Source organism: Protopterus annectens, chromosome 8.part0 (genome assembly GCF_019279795.1).
Source record: "Protopterus annectens isolate FY-2018-M chromosome 8.part0, PAN1.0, whole genome shotgun sequence".
Lineage (NCBI taxonomy): Eukaryota > Metazoa > Chordata > Ceratodontiformes > Protopteridae > Protopterus > Protopterus annectens.
The window spans coordinates 142,662,941-142,679,018 of record NC_056741.1 but is presented as its reverse complement, the minus strand read 5'-3'; the positions used below and the strand labels follow the sequence as shown (position 1 = coordinate 142,679,018).

The following is a 16,078-nucleotide window of genomic DNA, read 5'->3' as shown; positions in this document are numbered from 1 at the left end:
GATGTGATTTGAGATAAATGTATTTACATTTATGCTAATTTTGACATTTAAAATATAATTGAAAACAGTACCTGTTTTGGTGTAACTTGAAGACAGTAAGAACTTTTCTTTTGTTGTTAGTATTATTATTTAGATTTTACAGAATATAACATATGTAAGATTATTTGTCCTTTAGTTTTTTTTTCTTTTGCTCAACAGTTTTCCAATTATTTACTTCAGCATTTCTCTTCGGTGTACTTATTGTCCAGTCCATAGATTCTTCATGTGTTAGGATGGTGTTGTTGGTAAGGTATTTTATTGCTGAATCTACTGTTTCAAAGATTTTTATTCCATTTGGTAGAAAAACTTTCAGTCTTGCTGGAAATAAAAGATGGACTTTCAGTTGCTTTTTCTTCAAGGTTTTTTATTGGTAGAAATTCTTTTCTTTTTGAAACCACCTTTGTAGAATAATCATTGTCAAATCTTATTAATGAATCATTGTATTTGATGGGAGAATTTGCCCAAGCATTTCTTAATATAAGATCTTTATCTTGTGTAGAAAAAGTCTCACAATTATAGATCTCGGCTTGTTCTTACCCGGAGAAGAAGCATTTCCAGAAGCTGCTAGTGATCTATGTGCCCGTTCTATACCATATGAAAGAGCTTCAGGTATTTTTGTTACATCTGGTATCCAGGTGGTAAGAAAGTTTATCATATTGTCCCCTTCAGATTTTTCTGGTAGACCATATATTCTAATATTATTTCTTCTTGTTCGGTTTTCCATATCATCAAGCTTTTCTAGTAAATATGTATTCTGTTGAAGTAAGAATTCAGTTTGTTGTTCTTCTATTTGGACTCTAGTGTCAATGTCACTTAATGACTGTTCAATAAGTGATATCTGTCCTTTCTGCTGTGTAAACATTTCTTGAAGCTGTTCCAGTTGTTGTGAGCACTTTTCTTTAAAAGTATCTATTTTATTGTCCATCTTGTCGATTTTTATTGTAAGTTCCTGTATATTTGTAATGAGAGACTGCAGTTCCTTTTTGAGAGAAGAGTCTTGTGCTGTATTCCTTAGATGACTCATGCTGTAAAGCTGATATTGGTGCTGATTTTCCAGTAATTAATTTGACAGGAATTATTCAAGTTCTGACAATAAAATTTTTCTTATAGATGCTCAGAGTTATTAGAAATAAGTTAGTAATAAAAATTTCTTCAAATTAAATATTATTTTGTAAAATTCCTGTCAGGAATTGTATTGAGGTAAGAGAGCTGAAATGAAGTGCAGCTATCAGTTCAGCATCCTAGCCACGCCCCGTTCCTAATTTTCTTGATGGAAGGTTGAAAGTGATGTACGAATGTAGACAGTAACCTGGCATTTGACCAGCATGTGTCTAAGGTAAATAAGAAAATCATTTTATGTTGCACAACTTATAACCAACAGCATGACATCTAGGTCCAAGGAAGTCATTGTTCCACTTTATTTGACCCTCATCAGGCCCATCATTGAGTACAATGCCCTCTTCTGTATGTACCAGATCAAGCACACGCAACAACTGGAATGTCCAGAGGTTCCTCACTAAAAAGAATACAGGGCATAGACAGCATGTCTTACGCAGTTAACCTCAAAGCCCTATCTTTATATTCTGCTTCTTACAGACTGTTGAGATACAATCTATGCCTGGCACACAAGGCATCCCTGGGTCACACTCTGATGGACCTTTTGCATATCCACAACATGAATAGCATCAGAATTACTTGAACTAGGGATTTAAACTTTGCTTTTGACTTAAACAGGACACTTTGGAGGGACAGGTGTGTGTCTCAGACTACTCATCCATGTGAAGCAGAGCTGTTCCCTAGCCGTATTCCAGAGAAACCTGTACCCAGTGAAAGGGAAATTGGAAATACATCCTGGCTCTAGCACCTATGTCTCTAATGGACAGAAGCAAACTGTTAATCTTACCCTAGCTTACACATACCTCTTAACATAACCTCTAAGGCACATAAACTTGTGGGATACTCTTGGGATGCTTGACTATGCTTGTAAAGGTCTCAGTGGTAAATAGCGAGTATGTACCTATGAACCTATATACAACTCATGGATGATTTAAACCAGTCATGTTTGTGTAACAGATCTACATTAGAATTGTTTGTCTTTCAAATTAAATTTTTGTGTGAAGGAATGTATTTTTGTGTTTCCATTCTTTTTAATATTGCTTGGAAAGTGACATCTCAAATAAGTAAGTGAGTTTTCCACCCATCACTTATTTTTATTTTATCATGCCCATTTTAATTTATCTTTTAGGACAACTGGGTCAGGTTGACTCATTTCTGACAAAAGGATGGAAATCATTCCAAAAGACCTTGTACTACTTCTCAGCTGATGCTAGGAACTGGGCTGACAGCAGGCACTTTTGCCAAAAAAATGGTAGTGACCTGGTAATGATAGACAACGCGGAAGAGCAGGTAAGATGTATGCACCAATTTTTTTTACTTAACTGTATGCTTAGGTTCTGAGGACTGTAAATTCATCCCCAAAATATTCTGTTGCTGTTAGATACTTCACTTTAGAAAATTATGCAAAGACATTTCAGTGAAGAATAGAAAGTATTAAATGTGTTGATTTCAGTTGCAAATGAGGTTTTTAATGATCTGTTACTGAAGGCTAAGTAATTTCTACTTTACCCTTTATATACAGGTATACAGATAATTCCAAAAATATATTTATGGTCATACAATTTGCTACCACTGGGAAAATATCTGAGCAATCAACATAAGTCATATATGAATGAGCTTGACCATGCTAAATATTTGCATACAATTTTCAATGTTGTATAACATGATAAATGTCAAACTTCTATACTAGAAATTAATGCTGAATTAATTTATAAATGCTGTAGATAAAACTCTCTGTCATAAGTGAGTGACTGGATATTTAGAGTCTCATTACTTTGAAAATTAAACCACATTTCTAACAAACAAAAGTTAATTCCAAAACTGCTGTTTATACACTTAAAATGTTTTTGCAGGGCAGATGGGGGTCTTCACCCTATGCACCCTCTGCATGGAGGTTCTACCTTCACATCCCTGTTGCTTACAGTGGATATAAAAAGTTTACACACCCCTGTTAAAATGCCAGGTTTTTGTGATATAAAAAAATGAGACCACAATAAATCATTTCAAAACTTTTCCCACCTTTAATGTGACCTATAACCTGTACAATTCAATTGAAAAACAAATCTGTTAAGGGAAAAAATATAAAAAAATAAAAAACGTACAATATGCTGATTGTGTGCACACCCTTAAACTAATACTTTGTTGAGTGTGCACACCCTTAAACTAATACTTTGTTGAAGCACATTTTGATTTAATTGCAGCATTCACTCTACCTGGGTAGGAGTCTATCAGCATGGCACATCTTGACTTGGCAATATTTGCCCACTCTTCCTTGCAAAAGCACTCCAAATCTGTCAGATTGCGAGGGCATCTCTTGTGCAGAGCCCTCTTCAGGCCACCCCACAGATTTTCTATTGGATTTAGGTCTGGGCTCTGGCTGGGCCATTCCATAACTTTAATTTTCTTTTGGTGAAGACATTCTTTTGTTGATTTGGATTTATTCTTGGGGTCATTGTCATGCTGAAGGGTGACATTCCTCTTCATCTTCAGCTTTCTAGCAGATGCTTGAAGGTTTTGGGCCAAAAGTGGCTGGTATTTGGAACTGTTCATAATTCCCTCCACCTTGACTAAAGCCCCAGTTCCAGCTGAAGAAATGCAACCCCAAAGCATGATACTGCCACCACCATGCTTCACTGTGGGGATGGTGTTCTTTTGGTGATGCTAAGTGTTGTTTTTGCGCCAAAGTGCCTTTTGGAATTGTGGCCAAAAAGTTCAACCTTGGTCTCATCAGACCATAACACATTTTGCCACATGCTTTTGGGAGACTTGATGTATTGTTTTGCAAATTTTAGCCAGGCCTGGATGCTTTTCTGTGTAAGAAAAATCTTCTGTCTTGACTGGATATTTAGAGTCTCATTACTTTGAAAATTAAACCACATTTCTAACAAACAAAAGTTAATTCCAAAACTGCTGTCCAGACATATGGAGAATATAGGAGATTGTTGTCATATGTAGTATACAACCAGTACTTGCCAGAAATTCCTGCAGCTCCTTCAGTGTTGCTGTAGATCTTCTGGCAGCCTCTCTGACCAGTTTTCATTTTGTCTTTTCATTAATTTTGGAGGGACGTCCAGTTCTTTGCAACGTCACTGTTGTCCCATATTTTCTCCACTTTTTGAAGACTGTCTTCACTGTATTCCATAGTATATTCAATGCTGTGGAAATTTGTTTGTACCCTTCTCCTGACTGATACCTTTCAACAATGAGATCCCTTTGATGCTTTGTAAGCTCTATGTGAACCATGGCTTTTGCTGTAGCAGGCAACTGAGTAAATGTCAGGAAAATCCTACTAGGACAGCTGAACTTTATTTGGGGTTAATCAGAGTCTCTTTAATTGATGGCAGGTGTGTACCCAAGAAGACTGCATGTTGTAATTAAATCAAAAGGTGCTTCAACAAAGTATTAGTTTAAGGCTGTGCCCACACAACAAAGTATTAGTTTAAGAGTGTGCACATTAATGCAACCAGAGCATTGTGTGTTTTTTATTTTTTATATTTTTTCCCCTAACAGATTTGTTTGTTTTTCAATTGAATTGTACGGGTTATATGGCACAGTAAAGGTGTGAAAAGTTTTGAAATGATTTATTGTGGTCTCGTTGTTTTATATCACGAAAACCTGGTATTTTAACAGGGGTGTGTAAACTTTTTATATCCACTACATACATACTGTAGGAAGGCTGTACCTGAGAGTAAGGGTAAAACTCTGACATTCTGCAGTCTTGGACTTAATATGTATGCCTGTAATTCCCAATTTCAGTACCAACGTTTCAAGGGTCACATTTCTGGAGAGCAGAATTTCAGCAGGCATTCCTAGATGACTATCTATGTGGAATAATAAAGACAATAAGGTAAACTTGCATTTAATATCTTCGAAAATCTGAATATGCTTTTCAAAATTGCAGTTTTGAATATTACAGCCTCACCTCACTACTGCAATAGGCACAATTGTGGGATTTCTATCCAAACAGGTGGGATGAAATACTCTACCCAACAGAAGGAAGTCTCACAATAAGCCCCACATCCTTTGTCACTGAATACTGTTATTAGTTTAGGCTTATTACTTTATTTCTCTTTTTAACATTTCCTTCTCTGCCAATGCTGTCCCAGGAAGTTGAGTTCTTAGGATGTACACATTTCATTCTTGCTCAGTATATGCGTGACTTTGATGGCCTCTGTAGATTTTGAAGATCGCTTCTGCATTTATTTACTATTTTGCTTAATGTTTTTAGTACTTCAGTGATTACAAACACAAATCTTTAGAAATATATACTCTGATTTGTATTTTAGCTTTTTCTGTAACTGTCCTCGATACATAATAAAATTGCATCAAGGTTTAAAATGGCAAGGCAAATGGTGTAACAACTTTCTTAGGGAACATCATTTAAAAATAAACAGTTTTAAAAATAAATATATATGATTACCATAAGTGTTTTTGTTGTAATGCTATGTTAAAAGATGCATGACATTTACAAAGCTTTTAAGAGTTAAAATCTTCTATTGTCGCCCTAGATTTTCAGGTAATTCTCTTTCAGTTGAAGCGTAAGCAGTGTTTGGATGAAATCAGCAACTTTTTTGTTTGTCTCTCTGTCTCAAAGCAATATGTTGGCCTTAGTGCTACAAAAGAAAATACAATAAATGTTCTGTTGTAGCATGACACTCTCCTTTCACTTTTGCCACAGAAACTCTGTTGTTAAAGCTCACTCCTTTCAATTTAGATGTGTCAGCATGAATAAAACTGTCTTGCTTACACAAAAGTAACATACTTTTTGAAAGGGTACACTGGTAAAATTATTTATGCAGCTATTCATGTGCTATGCTATGTTATGAATAGCAGCAGAAACTGTGTGGCTAAAACCGTCTTCTAAATTTAGGTTTTGCAGCAAAAGGGAATAAAAATGAGTAATCATGTCTCAGTTGGCCGAGACACAGAGTATCATCCATGTCTTTAGGAACTTGATAACTGTCAGTGAGTTATTTTGGCAGGGCCTAGTCCACTGCATTTTTGTTTTGTGGTGCTGTTTCTGCAATCTCAGTGTTAATACATTTAAGATCTGGGATCAAAATATCCCATTTTGGGGGTGTAGGGGGCATACTTTGTATGGTATGGAGATTTATAATGATTTATGTAGCCAACAACAGGCAATATGGGGCATCCAGTTGTTTGGGATTTGAGAATTTATGTGGATGGTGTCCTAACTTTTGACCATGTGTCCATTCTTGTAAGAAAGTCTTTCTATATTGCACAGCTTATAAACAATGAGATTCTGTCTAGATCTTGGGATATCATTGTCCCCCATTACTTAGCCCTGATTAGGCCAATCATTAAATATAATACCCACTTTGACATGTATCTGTCCAGACACATACATCAACTGGAAGCACCCACAGAGATACCTTACTAAAAGGACACATGCCTAAACAATACGTCCTACATGGACCATCTCAAAGCCCTGTCATTATACTCTGTATACCACAGACTGGGAGGTGACCTGTACCTACATACATTACAGCACCCAACCAAATACTGATGGATCTCCTGCATATCAGCAAGTCAAATAGCATCAGAAACCATCAGTCTGTGGATCTAAACCTCTTCTGCAATATCAAAAGATTTGGAAGGTTAAGTGTGTCTTACAGAGAATACTTCTGCTTTGGAACAGGCTCCCTATCCACACATAAAGTTCATCCCTGCCCATATTCAAGCACATCTTGGATCTATGGATGGGAAACCGAAAATTTACCCCAGGACTACCCCCCTGTACTACTAATGAATAGAAGCAGCTCCCAAATGCTTTATCTCATGCATGGGTCCCCTCAGATTATCTATGGTATGATCTCAGCTTTTCTCATTAGGTGTAATATATAATTATTGGCCAAAGGATGGGTAAGACCAATCTCTAACCAATTATGATAGTTTAATTTGAGCACAAAAGAGAACTTGGCTAGGCTTAAAATGGCTTGCAAGGGCAGCTAGCCCAGTACTGGCCAATGAACCCATGAACCTATATGCTTTATGATATGGAAGTTTGCAATGACAAACAATGGGCTTAGGTTTTAAATTCACACTCGCACGGACCTTTTTCATTCACATTTAGGCTATTTTATGCGGTTCCCTATTTAGGCCACCAGATGGCAGAGTTCCACATGCAAACCAGCCCCTTGCATCCCCAAAGTAGAAGGGACTTTATTTTAACTGAACCATAGGTGCATTACATTTTCTGCTACTGTATTCCTGGTCTGAAGTTTCTGCTTACTAGCTTTGTCAGCCCTGTATGCATTGGAATATACTTCCACACTATAGCTTTGTGTCCCATTGTATTTATTTTTTTCCTCTGTTATCTGCTCTAATTTAGCTGTTTGCTTACCTTTACTCACTGCCCCAGTGCTGCTACTGATTGTTTTTTTTTGTCTCTATCCTGCCTCTGTTATAGTCGGGCAGGAAGTAGTATTGCACATACCTTAATCACTTCCTCCTTCACACGTGCTGCTCCTTACCCCCTCCCCATCCTGTAGAAAATTATATTTAGAAGTCCATAGTAACGGCACCATTTTTAAACTCCCATCCCTGAAGACCACACCTATCACTGGTCCCCCTCGTTGTGTGCTTGCCAGTAAGTGTATACTGTTTATATTGTTGGTGGAATATCCTAAGAATTGAAATTACATGTTAAAATAAGTTACAGTTATGATAGTTTTGAGACGGTTTAAGCATCTGCTAGATTTCTATTGTCTCTGCTAAGTATATCATAGCAATAGTAACTTGAACTGCATTACCGCTGTGCTACTACATACTCTGAGTGTAATAGTTGAACTTAGCTGCTTAGCTGTTCCTTTAAATATCGCATTTTACTTACTGCTGTTGACATATATGTCTAGATAAGTTTTTATTTTGCTGACGGCCCCAAAACTTGGACCGAACCACAAAAGGAGGGGGAGTATCGATATTCATCAAAGATACCCACACCTCCAGGTTGGTGGCAAAGCACGAAGCATCAGAGACTATCCATGTGCAACTAACAGTGGGTAAAACTGCCTTCCAGTTTATAGCCTGCTACAGACCACCCTCCCAAACCCAGGAACCCCACTCGGCCATCCTGAGAACACTGGAAAATATGAAGGTCTCTCCAAACACCATTATATTGGGCGACTTCAACTACCCAAACATAGACTGGGAGCATTACTCTAGCTCCAACACCCTAGCCCAAAGGTTCCTAGAATTTATAAACTCAAATGCTATGGAACAACTTGTTACCACTCCCACAAGAGGGGAAAACATACTGGACCTGATCATCACCAACATGGGGACTCTATGCTCCAGACCAGAAGTGTATCCCTCACTGGTAAGATCAGACCATAAACTAATCTCACTGGATATTCACATCCCGACCCCACCCCCTGCCCAGAAAACCACAGTGAAAAACTTCTCTAAAGCAAATTTTACACTCCTCAAAACTGAGGTGGAATCCTTCAAAGCCCCCGGGCCTGTGGAAAATACGGCCCAGACCGCAGAATCCTTTATAAACGCATTCTATGAACACTTTCAGGAATGCATGGATCATGTGATCCCAAATAAAACCAAGACCCAATCCTCCAAAGGCAGACGTCCTGTCTGGTGGACCCCAGCCATAAACAAACTATACAATAGAAGGAGGAAGCTACTAAATGATAAAGCAAAATCCCAAAAAGGAAGGCATCACTGATCAGTATTAGCAAAAAACTACGGGCACACATAAAATTGTCTAAGGCCAGCTTCGAGAGAAAAATTGCACAGGACACTAAGGATAATCACAAGGCTTTCTTTAGTTATGTTAGGAACCTGGGTGGTAATTCCCAGATATGCTCAGAATTAGTCCAAAATGACAGAAAATACACCGAACCCACAGACATTGCCAACATCCTAGCTGACAGGTTCAGCGCAAACTTCTCCCACCAAAAGGGCAAATATCTATCCCAGCAGAGTGCTTCCCGACCTGACATCTCAGATGCTCAGGTAAGAGCCCCTCCAAAGCAAAAACACAGCATCAATGGGACCAGATGGTGTCCCGGCTGCGCCTACATGAACTCAAAGAAGAGCTAAACCCAAACATAAAACTGCTGTTCAATCTCAGCCTTACTACAGGATATGTGCCCAAAGAGTGGCGTACAGCAACAGTGGTCCCTCTCCATAAAGGTGGTGCCTCAACGGATCCTGGAAACTATCGCCCCATAAGCCTGACTAGCTTGGTCTGCAAAGCTATGGAAAGGATCATCATGGACCTCATAAATAAAGATATTGGGGACCTACAAACACTGGATCCTACCCAGTTCGGCTTTGTTAAGGGCAGATCCTGCCTCTTAAACCTGGTTGATTTCTTTGAAACAGTCACCAAGGCCATTGACGAGGGGAGGTGGTCCACACAGCCTACCTGGACCTCGCAAAAGCCTTCGATACAATACCCCACTGGCATTATAGATAAGCTCACCAGCTTAAATATAAACCCCTATGTCACTAGATGGATTGCAAACTGGCTCAAGGACAGAACGCACATGGTTAGAATTGCTGGAGCCATGTCAGACTCCAAACCAGTTACAAGTGGTGTCCCACAAGGCTCAGTCCTGGGACCTCTCTTGTTCGGTATATATTTCGGAGGTACAGGCCAACACGGAAGGACTGTGGCTGACCAAGTTCGCAGATGACTGCAAACTGGGTGCCATAATCGACTCTCCAGCCGACGCAAGCATCCTCCAAAAGGGCCTCATAGAAACAGACAACTGGTGCCAGTGCCATGGCCTCAAGCTAAATGCCAAAAAGTGTATAGTCATCCCCTTTGGCAAAAACAAAGTGCCCACAAATTACCACATAGGTGGAAATCCATTAAGTACAGAAGAAGTAATTAGGGACCTGGGGATCCAAGTTGATAGCAATCTCTCATTTGACAACCACGTGGCCAAAGTGGTTAGAAAAACATTTTATATAGCCCACCTAATCATGAAGGGATTCACATCTAGATCAGGGGAGGTCATCATGCCTCTTTACTCATCCCTCATCAGGCCCATAATTGAGTACAATGCCCCTTTTGGGATGTACCTTACCAGACACCTGCAGCAACTGGAAAGACCCCAAAAGTACCTCACCAAGAGGATCAAAGGGCTCAAACAGATGCCATATGCTGCCCGGTTAAAGAAACTCCAGCTCTACTCAGTTGCATACCGCCTGTTCAGAGGCGATCTGTGCCTGACGTATAAAGCCATGTCCAACCCGGAATTAATGGACATGCTGCACCTCAGAAAATCCAAATCCCATCGAGCTACGTGCTCGAGACTTGAACCTCAGCACTGAAATAAATAGGACATGCTGGAGGGACAGATTCATAACCCAGAGGCTCCCTTCACTCTGGAATAAAATCCCAGTCCAGGTTAGGCAGAGTCCCTCATTGACTCTCTTCAAGAGGAATCTTGATGAGTGGATGGGAGATCGTAGGTTTACCCCGGGTATCACTTCTGTGTCACTGTTAGATAGAGGCACAGTATACTAACCTCGAAAAAGGGCATAGCAAAATAAATTTAAAATGGGTGGCGAAAGCCAAACACATTCTGGCTAGGCTTATAAATGCCCTAGGGCAGATAGCCTAGTATGAACCTATGAACCTATGAATTATTTACCCAAATTGGTTGTGTTCTATCTGTGTTTTTTAAAGTATTAATTCCTACACATCGAGCTATATATTTATTGTTTAATGACCGTGAAGGTGCATGTAAATCTCACTGATGAAATCTAGGTCTGTATGTGATATTTCCCTGCCTTTCTTCTTGCCCACTTTTAGCGTACTTTTCTGAGCTCTCTTTCTGAACCATTTAATGTTACCCTGCCCTGTACTCCTTCAGTACCTTGCTCTAGTCCCTGCTCGTTTCTACTTCCCTGGTTATTGTACTGCTTCTGCCTAGCTGCTTATATGCTCTCGCTCCTATTTCTGTGCTCCTTAACTCATATATTTTCTTTTTTTATCTGACCTGTGTTTTTACGTTATTTTTTTAAAATATTTGCTGCTTGGACAGCCATCCATTTTAAAACGGACTGCCCCTATCTTCCTACTGCTGTTTCCAAACTTCTTCAGACATAACCTTTTTTGAAACCTGCTAAGTCCTTCCTCCAGCCATTGAGGACGCCCTCTCCCACGCTCATCTACATGTAGGTGCTATCCAGCTGATTACTGTAAACCCTAAATCTGTATTTTTCTGGATTTTCTTTGTACTGGCTCACACACTCACACAGACCTTTTTCATTCACATTTAGGGTCTTATATGTCGTTCCCTATTTAGGCCACCTGACTGCAGTGTTCCACATGCAAACCAGCCCCTTGCATCCGCAAAGTAAAAGGGACTTTATTTTAACTAAACCATAGGTGCATTAAATTTTCTGCTACTGCATTCCTGGTCTGGCGTTTCTGATCACTAGCTTTGTCAGCCCTTTGTGCACTGGAGTATACTTCCACACTATAGCTTTGTGCCTCATTGTATTTATTTTTTCTCTGTTACCTGCTCTAATTTAGCTGTTTGCTTACCTTTACTCACTGCCCCAGTGCTGCTACTTATTGTTTTTTTTTTTTGTCTCTATCCTGCCTCTGTTAGTCGGGCTAGCCCGCTATGCTCGGGCTCACTTCGCTTCCCTACCCTACTCCCATTCCCACCCACTCCATTTCAATTTCCTTTATACCTACCACTCCCTCCCCTTCCTCTCTCATCATCCACTCGCTACCAACTTCCTGCCATAATCACTCATACTATTACATCTATCACACTTGGCCTACCAGACTTCCTACCCATCACTAGTATACACACCCCATAACCTCTCTGCCTAGATTCTATTATGCTACACCTTCTCATTTCCACTACACTCCTCCTGTTTCTCTCTACTCTTACCTCCTATCATTCCCACCTTTCCTACCCACACTTATACTCTCCTACTTCTTACACCTATGATATTCATCCAACAACTTCGTCTTTTTCTATCTCTCCAACTCTGTTTAACCTCTCCACCACGTCTTCATAAACTACCTCATCTTCAAATCCTCCCGCCTACCAGCAAATCTAAACCCAAGCTATATGAAGTTCATTTATCTACTACTACACTCTCTCTCTTCTGACAAAAAAACGTGCTAATCTCTGGGGACATCCACCCCACCCCAGGCCCTTCTGCCACTCCTTACAGTTACATACCCCTCAAACCTACATCTGCCTCCCTCTCTTCACACACTTCGCACCATCCACAGCCTCATACAACAAACTCATCCTTATCTAAGAACCTGTCTATCTACTCACTAAATATTCAGAGTCTAACCAATGAAATCACAGAGTTGCACACCTGCATAACCCATACCACTCCTCACATCCTCTTCTTAACTGAAACTTGGCACAAGCCACATATCACTAACAAAGAAATACTCCCTCCTGGCTATAATATATTTTGCTATGACAGACTCACAAAAAAGGGAGGTGGCATTGTTATATTCTACTCCAATAGCCTCAACCTCTCACCTTTCTCCACACCTATCCCTGACTTCCACCCAGCAGAACTTATCATCCTCAACTGCCACCTTAGTCCTTATAAGAAAGTTGCTGTTGCCTCCATCTATATCCACTCAGGGAATAATTTGTCCATCCTAGATAATATCTTATTCTGGTTTTCCCATAAATAAACCCTATGAAACCATCATCTTAGGAGATGTCAACTTAGACTGATCCAAACATACAACTGACTCTCCACAACTCAGTATCAACCTACACGGTTTCCATCAACTGATATCTTCCCCCACCAACCTTCATAAAAACTCATCATCCAGTTCCATTCTTGACTGGATTCTCACAAACTCCCCACACCACTACTGCAACCCCACTACCTTACCAGACTCCCTTAGTGATCACCTCCCCACCTTTGTGCTAAGGCACTCCACCCAACCTCCAAACCCCATCTTTACAGAGACTGTCGTAAACACTCCAATTTTAACACTTCCCAATACAATTCCATTCTAGCCAGTACAGACTGATCCATCCTTAAACAAATCCCTCTCAATAATGCAGTCAGTATGTTCAATAGCATTTTCCTGAATACCTTAAACTCCCTTGCTCCCTCAAGGAAGATTAGGATAAAGGCAAATTGTGCACACTGGCTTTCCAAAGAAACTAGGCTCCTCATGCACAAAAGAGATAGTGCTTAAAAAGCCTGAATAAAAACAAAAGAACTTCACATTCTACACAAATATAGACATCTAAGGAACCTTAAAAAGAAGCTAACAAAGACAAAAAGTCCTACTATAACTGCTCAACTCAATTGCAAACCCAGCCTTCTGAGGTTTTGGTCAATGCTCAACAAGATTCTATCTCCTGGCTGTCCCTGAAACCCCTGCCCATACCCCAATACATCCCCCAAGGAACTGTTACCCTCCTCAATAAACACTTTATTGACACCATCCAATCACTCATGCCTTTCAACTGCAGCACAACCTCTCTGTAAACCCCTCCCAATACTCCAAACATAGATCTATTCTCCTTTCACCCTGTCCCTACTTCCTACATCGGATCTCTTCTTCTAAAGCTCAAAACTTGTTCTCCCTCCACTGACAATCTACCTTCTACCTTCCTCAAACTTGCTGCTGAATCCATTGCCTATCCTGTATCTATTCTAATCAATAGATCAATTCAAGAATCTACTGTTCCTACGCGATGGAAATCTTTCTTCACTATTCCCCTGCATAAAGGAGGCAACTCTACAGATCCATCCAACTACCGACCCATAGCCATCCTATACCCCCTTTCTAAGATTCTTGAAAAATGCATTCACTGACAGCTTCTTAACTACCTCCTCCACCATAACCTCCTCACTCCTACCCAGCATGGCTTTCTTCCTAACCACAGCACAACTACTGCCATCTTATCCTTTACTCACACCATTGCTGAGGCCCTAGATAACAATAAACTCATATTCTGTCTCTTACTAGATCTTTCCAAAGCTTTCAATACAGTCTCCCACCCCCTACTACTATCCAAACTCAAAACTCTCAATCTATGTTCCACTTCCCTTGCCTGGCTCTCCAGCTACCTATCTTGCAGACAGCAATCTTTTAAATGGCTCTCATCTTTCTCTTCATTCATTCCTGTCCAACCGGAGTTCCACAAGGTTCCATCTTTGGTCCCCTTCTGTTTAATGACTTCACCAATGATCTCTATACATCCTGTAAACAGTCCTCCCTCATCCAATATGCTGACGACTCTACCCTCATCTCTATTTCTAACAATATCTCTGAACTCCATACCGTAACCCAACATGCCTTTCTATCCACTGAACAGTGGTTATCTGGTACTCTACTGATCCTTAACCCTAAGAAGACTAAAGTCTTGCTCTTTTTCCCCCGTTCTCTTACTGACAATAAAATCCACCTTTACTATTACATCCTCTAACAATACAATAATCCAACCTGAAACCCATACAAAACTCCTGGGAGTCATCATCGATGCTGAACTCAAATACAACTTGCACATACTCCAGTGTATAAAAAAGACTCAACAAAAACTTGGTTTACTGTATCGCAACAAAAAATTTCTTACCCCTAATTCCAGACTCTCCCTTGCACAGGCACTCCTTCTCCCCTCCCTACTATATGCTGCCCCAGTACTTACTAACATTTAGGCCACAACCTTGAATAAACTTCAACAAACTTATCATAAGATAGCTAGATTTATCACAAACTCTCCATACAATGCACATCACTGCCTTTCCCTAAACTCTCTTCAATGGCTTGAACTCCCTCAACAACTACTACTATCACAATTTCAAATGTTACACTTCATTCTTTATAAACCTTTATTATTACCAGCTCTCTCTTCCTTTGTCTCATTCTACTCCCCAACTCGGATCCTCTGTACCTCAAACCAGCAATTACTAGACACCTACCAACCCAAGAAAACAGTTTGCAAACTTCTTTTTAAATACTCCGTTGCCCATGCTTGGAACAAACTTCCCCTTGACATATGTTCCATCACCCACCCATCTCACTTCAAAAATGAACTCAAGCTTCTTCTACTTAACTCTAAATTTTGCCCTTGTCAAGACCCAACCTAACCTTCCCATGCCCCTTATGTACTTCCAAATAATTCCTCCCCTTTCATCTATTTCTGTACTCTGCAGATACTCCCTGAACCCAATCAATTATACTGATGGATAAATTCTTATGTAAATATATTGTTATTGTTATTCTCTGTATAAACTTTATATGTATTACCTTTGTGCATGCACTCTGTTTTTGTTTCTTTAATTTCCTGTGTTAACATGTATTTTTCTGTAATTCTTCTGATTTAAATATTCTAATTACTGTAAACTACTGATAACTGACTATGAGTTAAAGCTTTTCTCCTCGAGTCTCTACTGAAAATGTGCCACAAGCCCAGTTGGACCAACCCGGTTAATAAATGTTAATCAATCAATAAATAAATAAATAAATAAATGAAGGTTTATTGCCTTGATTGTCTTATTTATTACCAGGCTGTTCTTTTCATTTGAAGTCATCTTGGATTGTCATTCTTAGTTGCCTATTTTTCTCAGAAATGAAGATTTGGATATTGGCCAGTTTCCCACAGTCACAGTTTAATCATGAGTTTAAGCGTTCAGAAATTCTTGGAAATTTGCTTCAGTGGGACCAGTTTGATTTTTTAATATATCTGTCGAATCAGTCATCAAAAGGCTTCATGTCTTTACTGTCATCTGGTGCTTTGAACACTGCTAATTAACCAATTATTTAGTTCTGTGTGGGGGATCGATTTGTCCTAGAGAGGCTTCCTTGCCTTAAGTTCTGTCTTCCAGTCTACCATCACTGTTTCGCTGCCACATTAATTTCGTGGACATTGTCCTTGCACTTCCTTCATATCATTGCTGTTAACTATTTGATAGTTTC

The 16,078-nt window shown here is 39.7% G+C and overlaps 1 protein-coding gene across 1 annotated transcript in view; it reads left to right on the top strand.

Annotated features, from left to right (window-relative positions):
• Positions 1-7,549, top strand: part of LOC122808168 (C-type lectin domain family 4 member E-like) — a 327,149-nt gene extending 319,600 nt beyond the window's left edge. Inside the window, exons 4-5 of the mRNA XM_044079139.1 lie at positions 2,285-2,445; positions 7,508-7,549. Of these exons, the coding sequence (XP_043935074.1) occupies positions 2,285-2,445; positions 7,508-7,549 (203 nt within the window). The remainder of the gene's footprint in view (positions 1-2,284; positions 2,446-7,507) is intronic.
• The last annotated feature ends 8,529 nt before the right edge of the window (positions 7,550-16,078 follow it).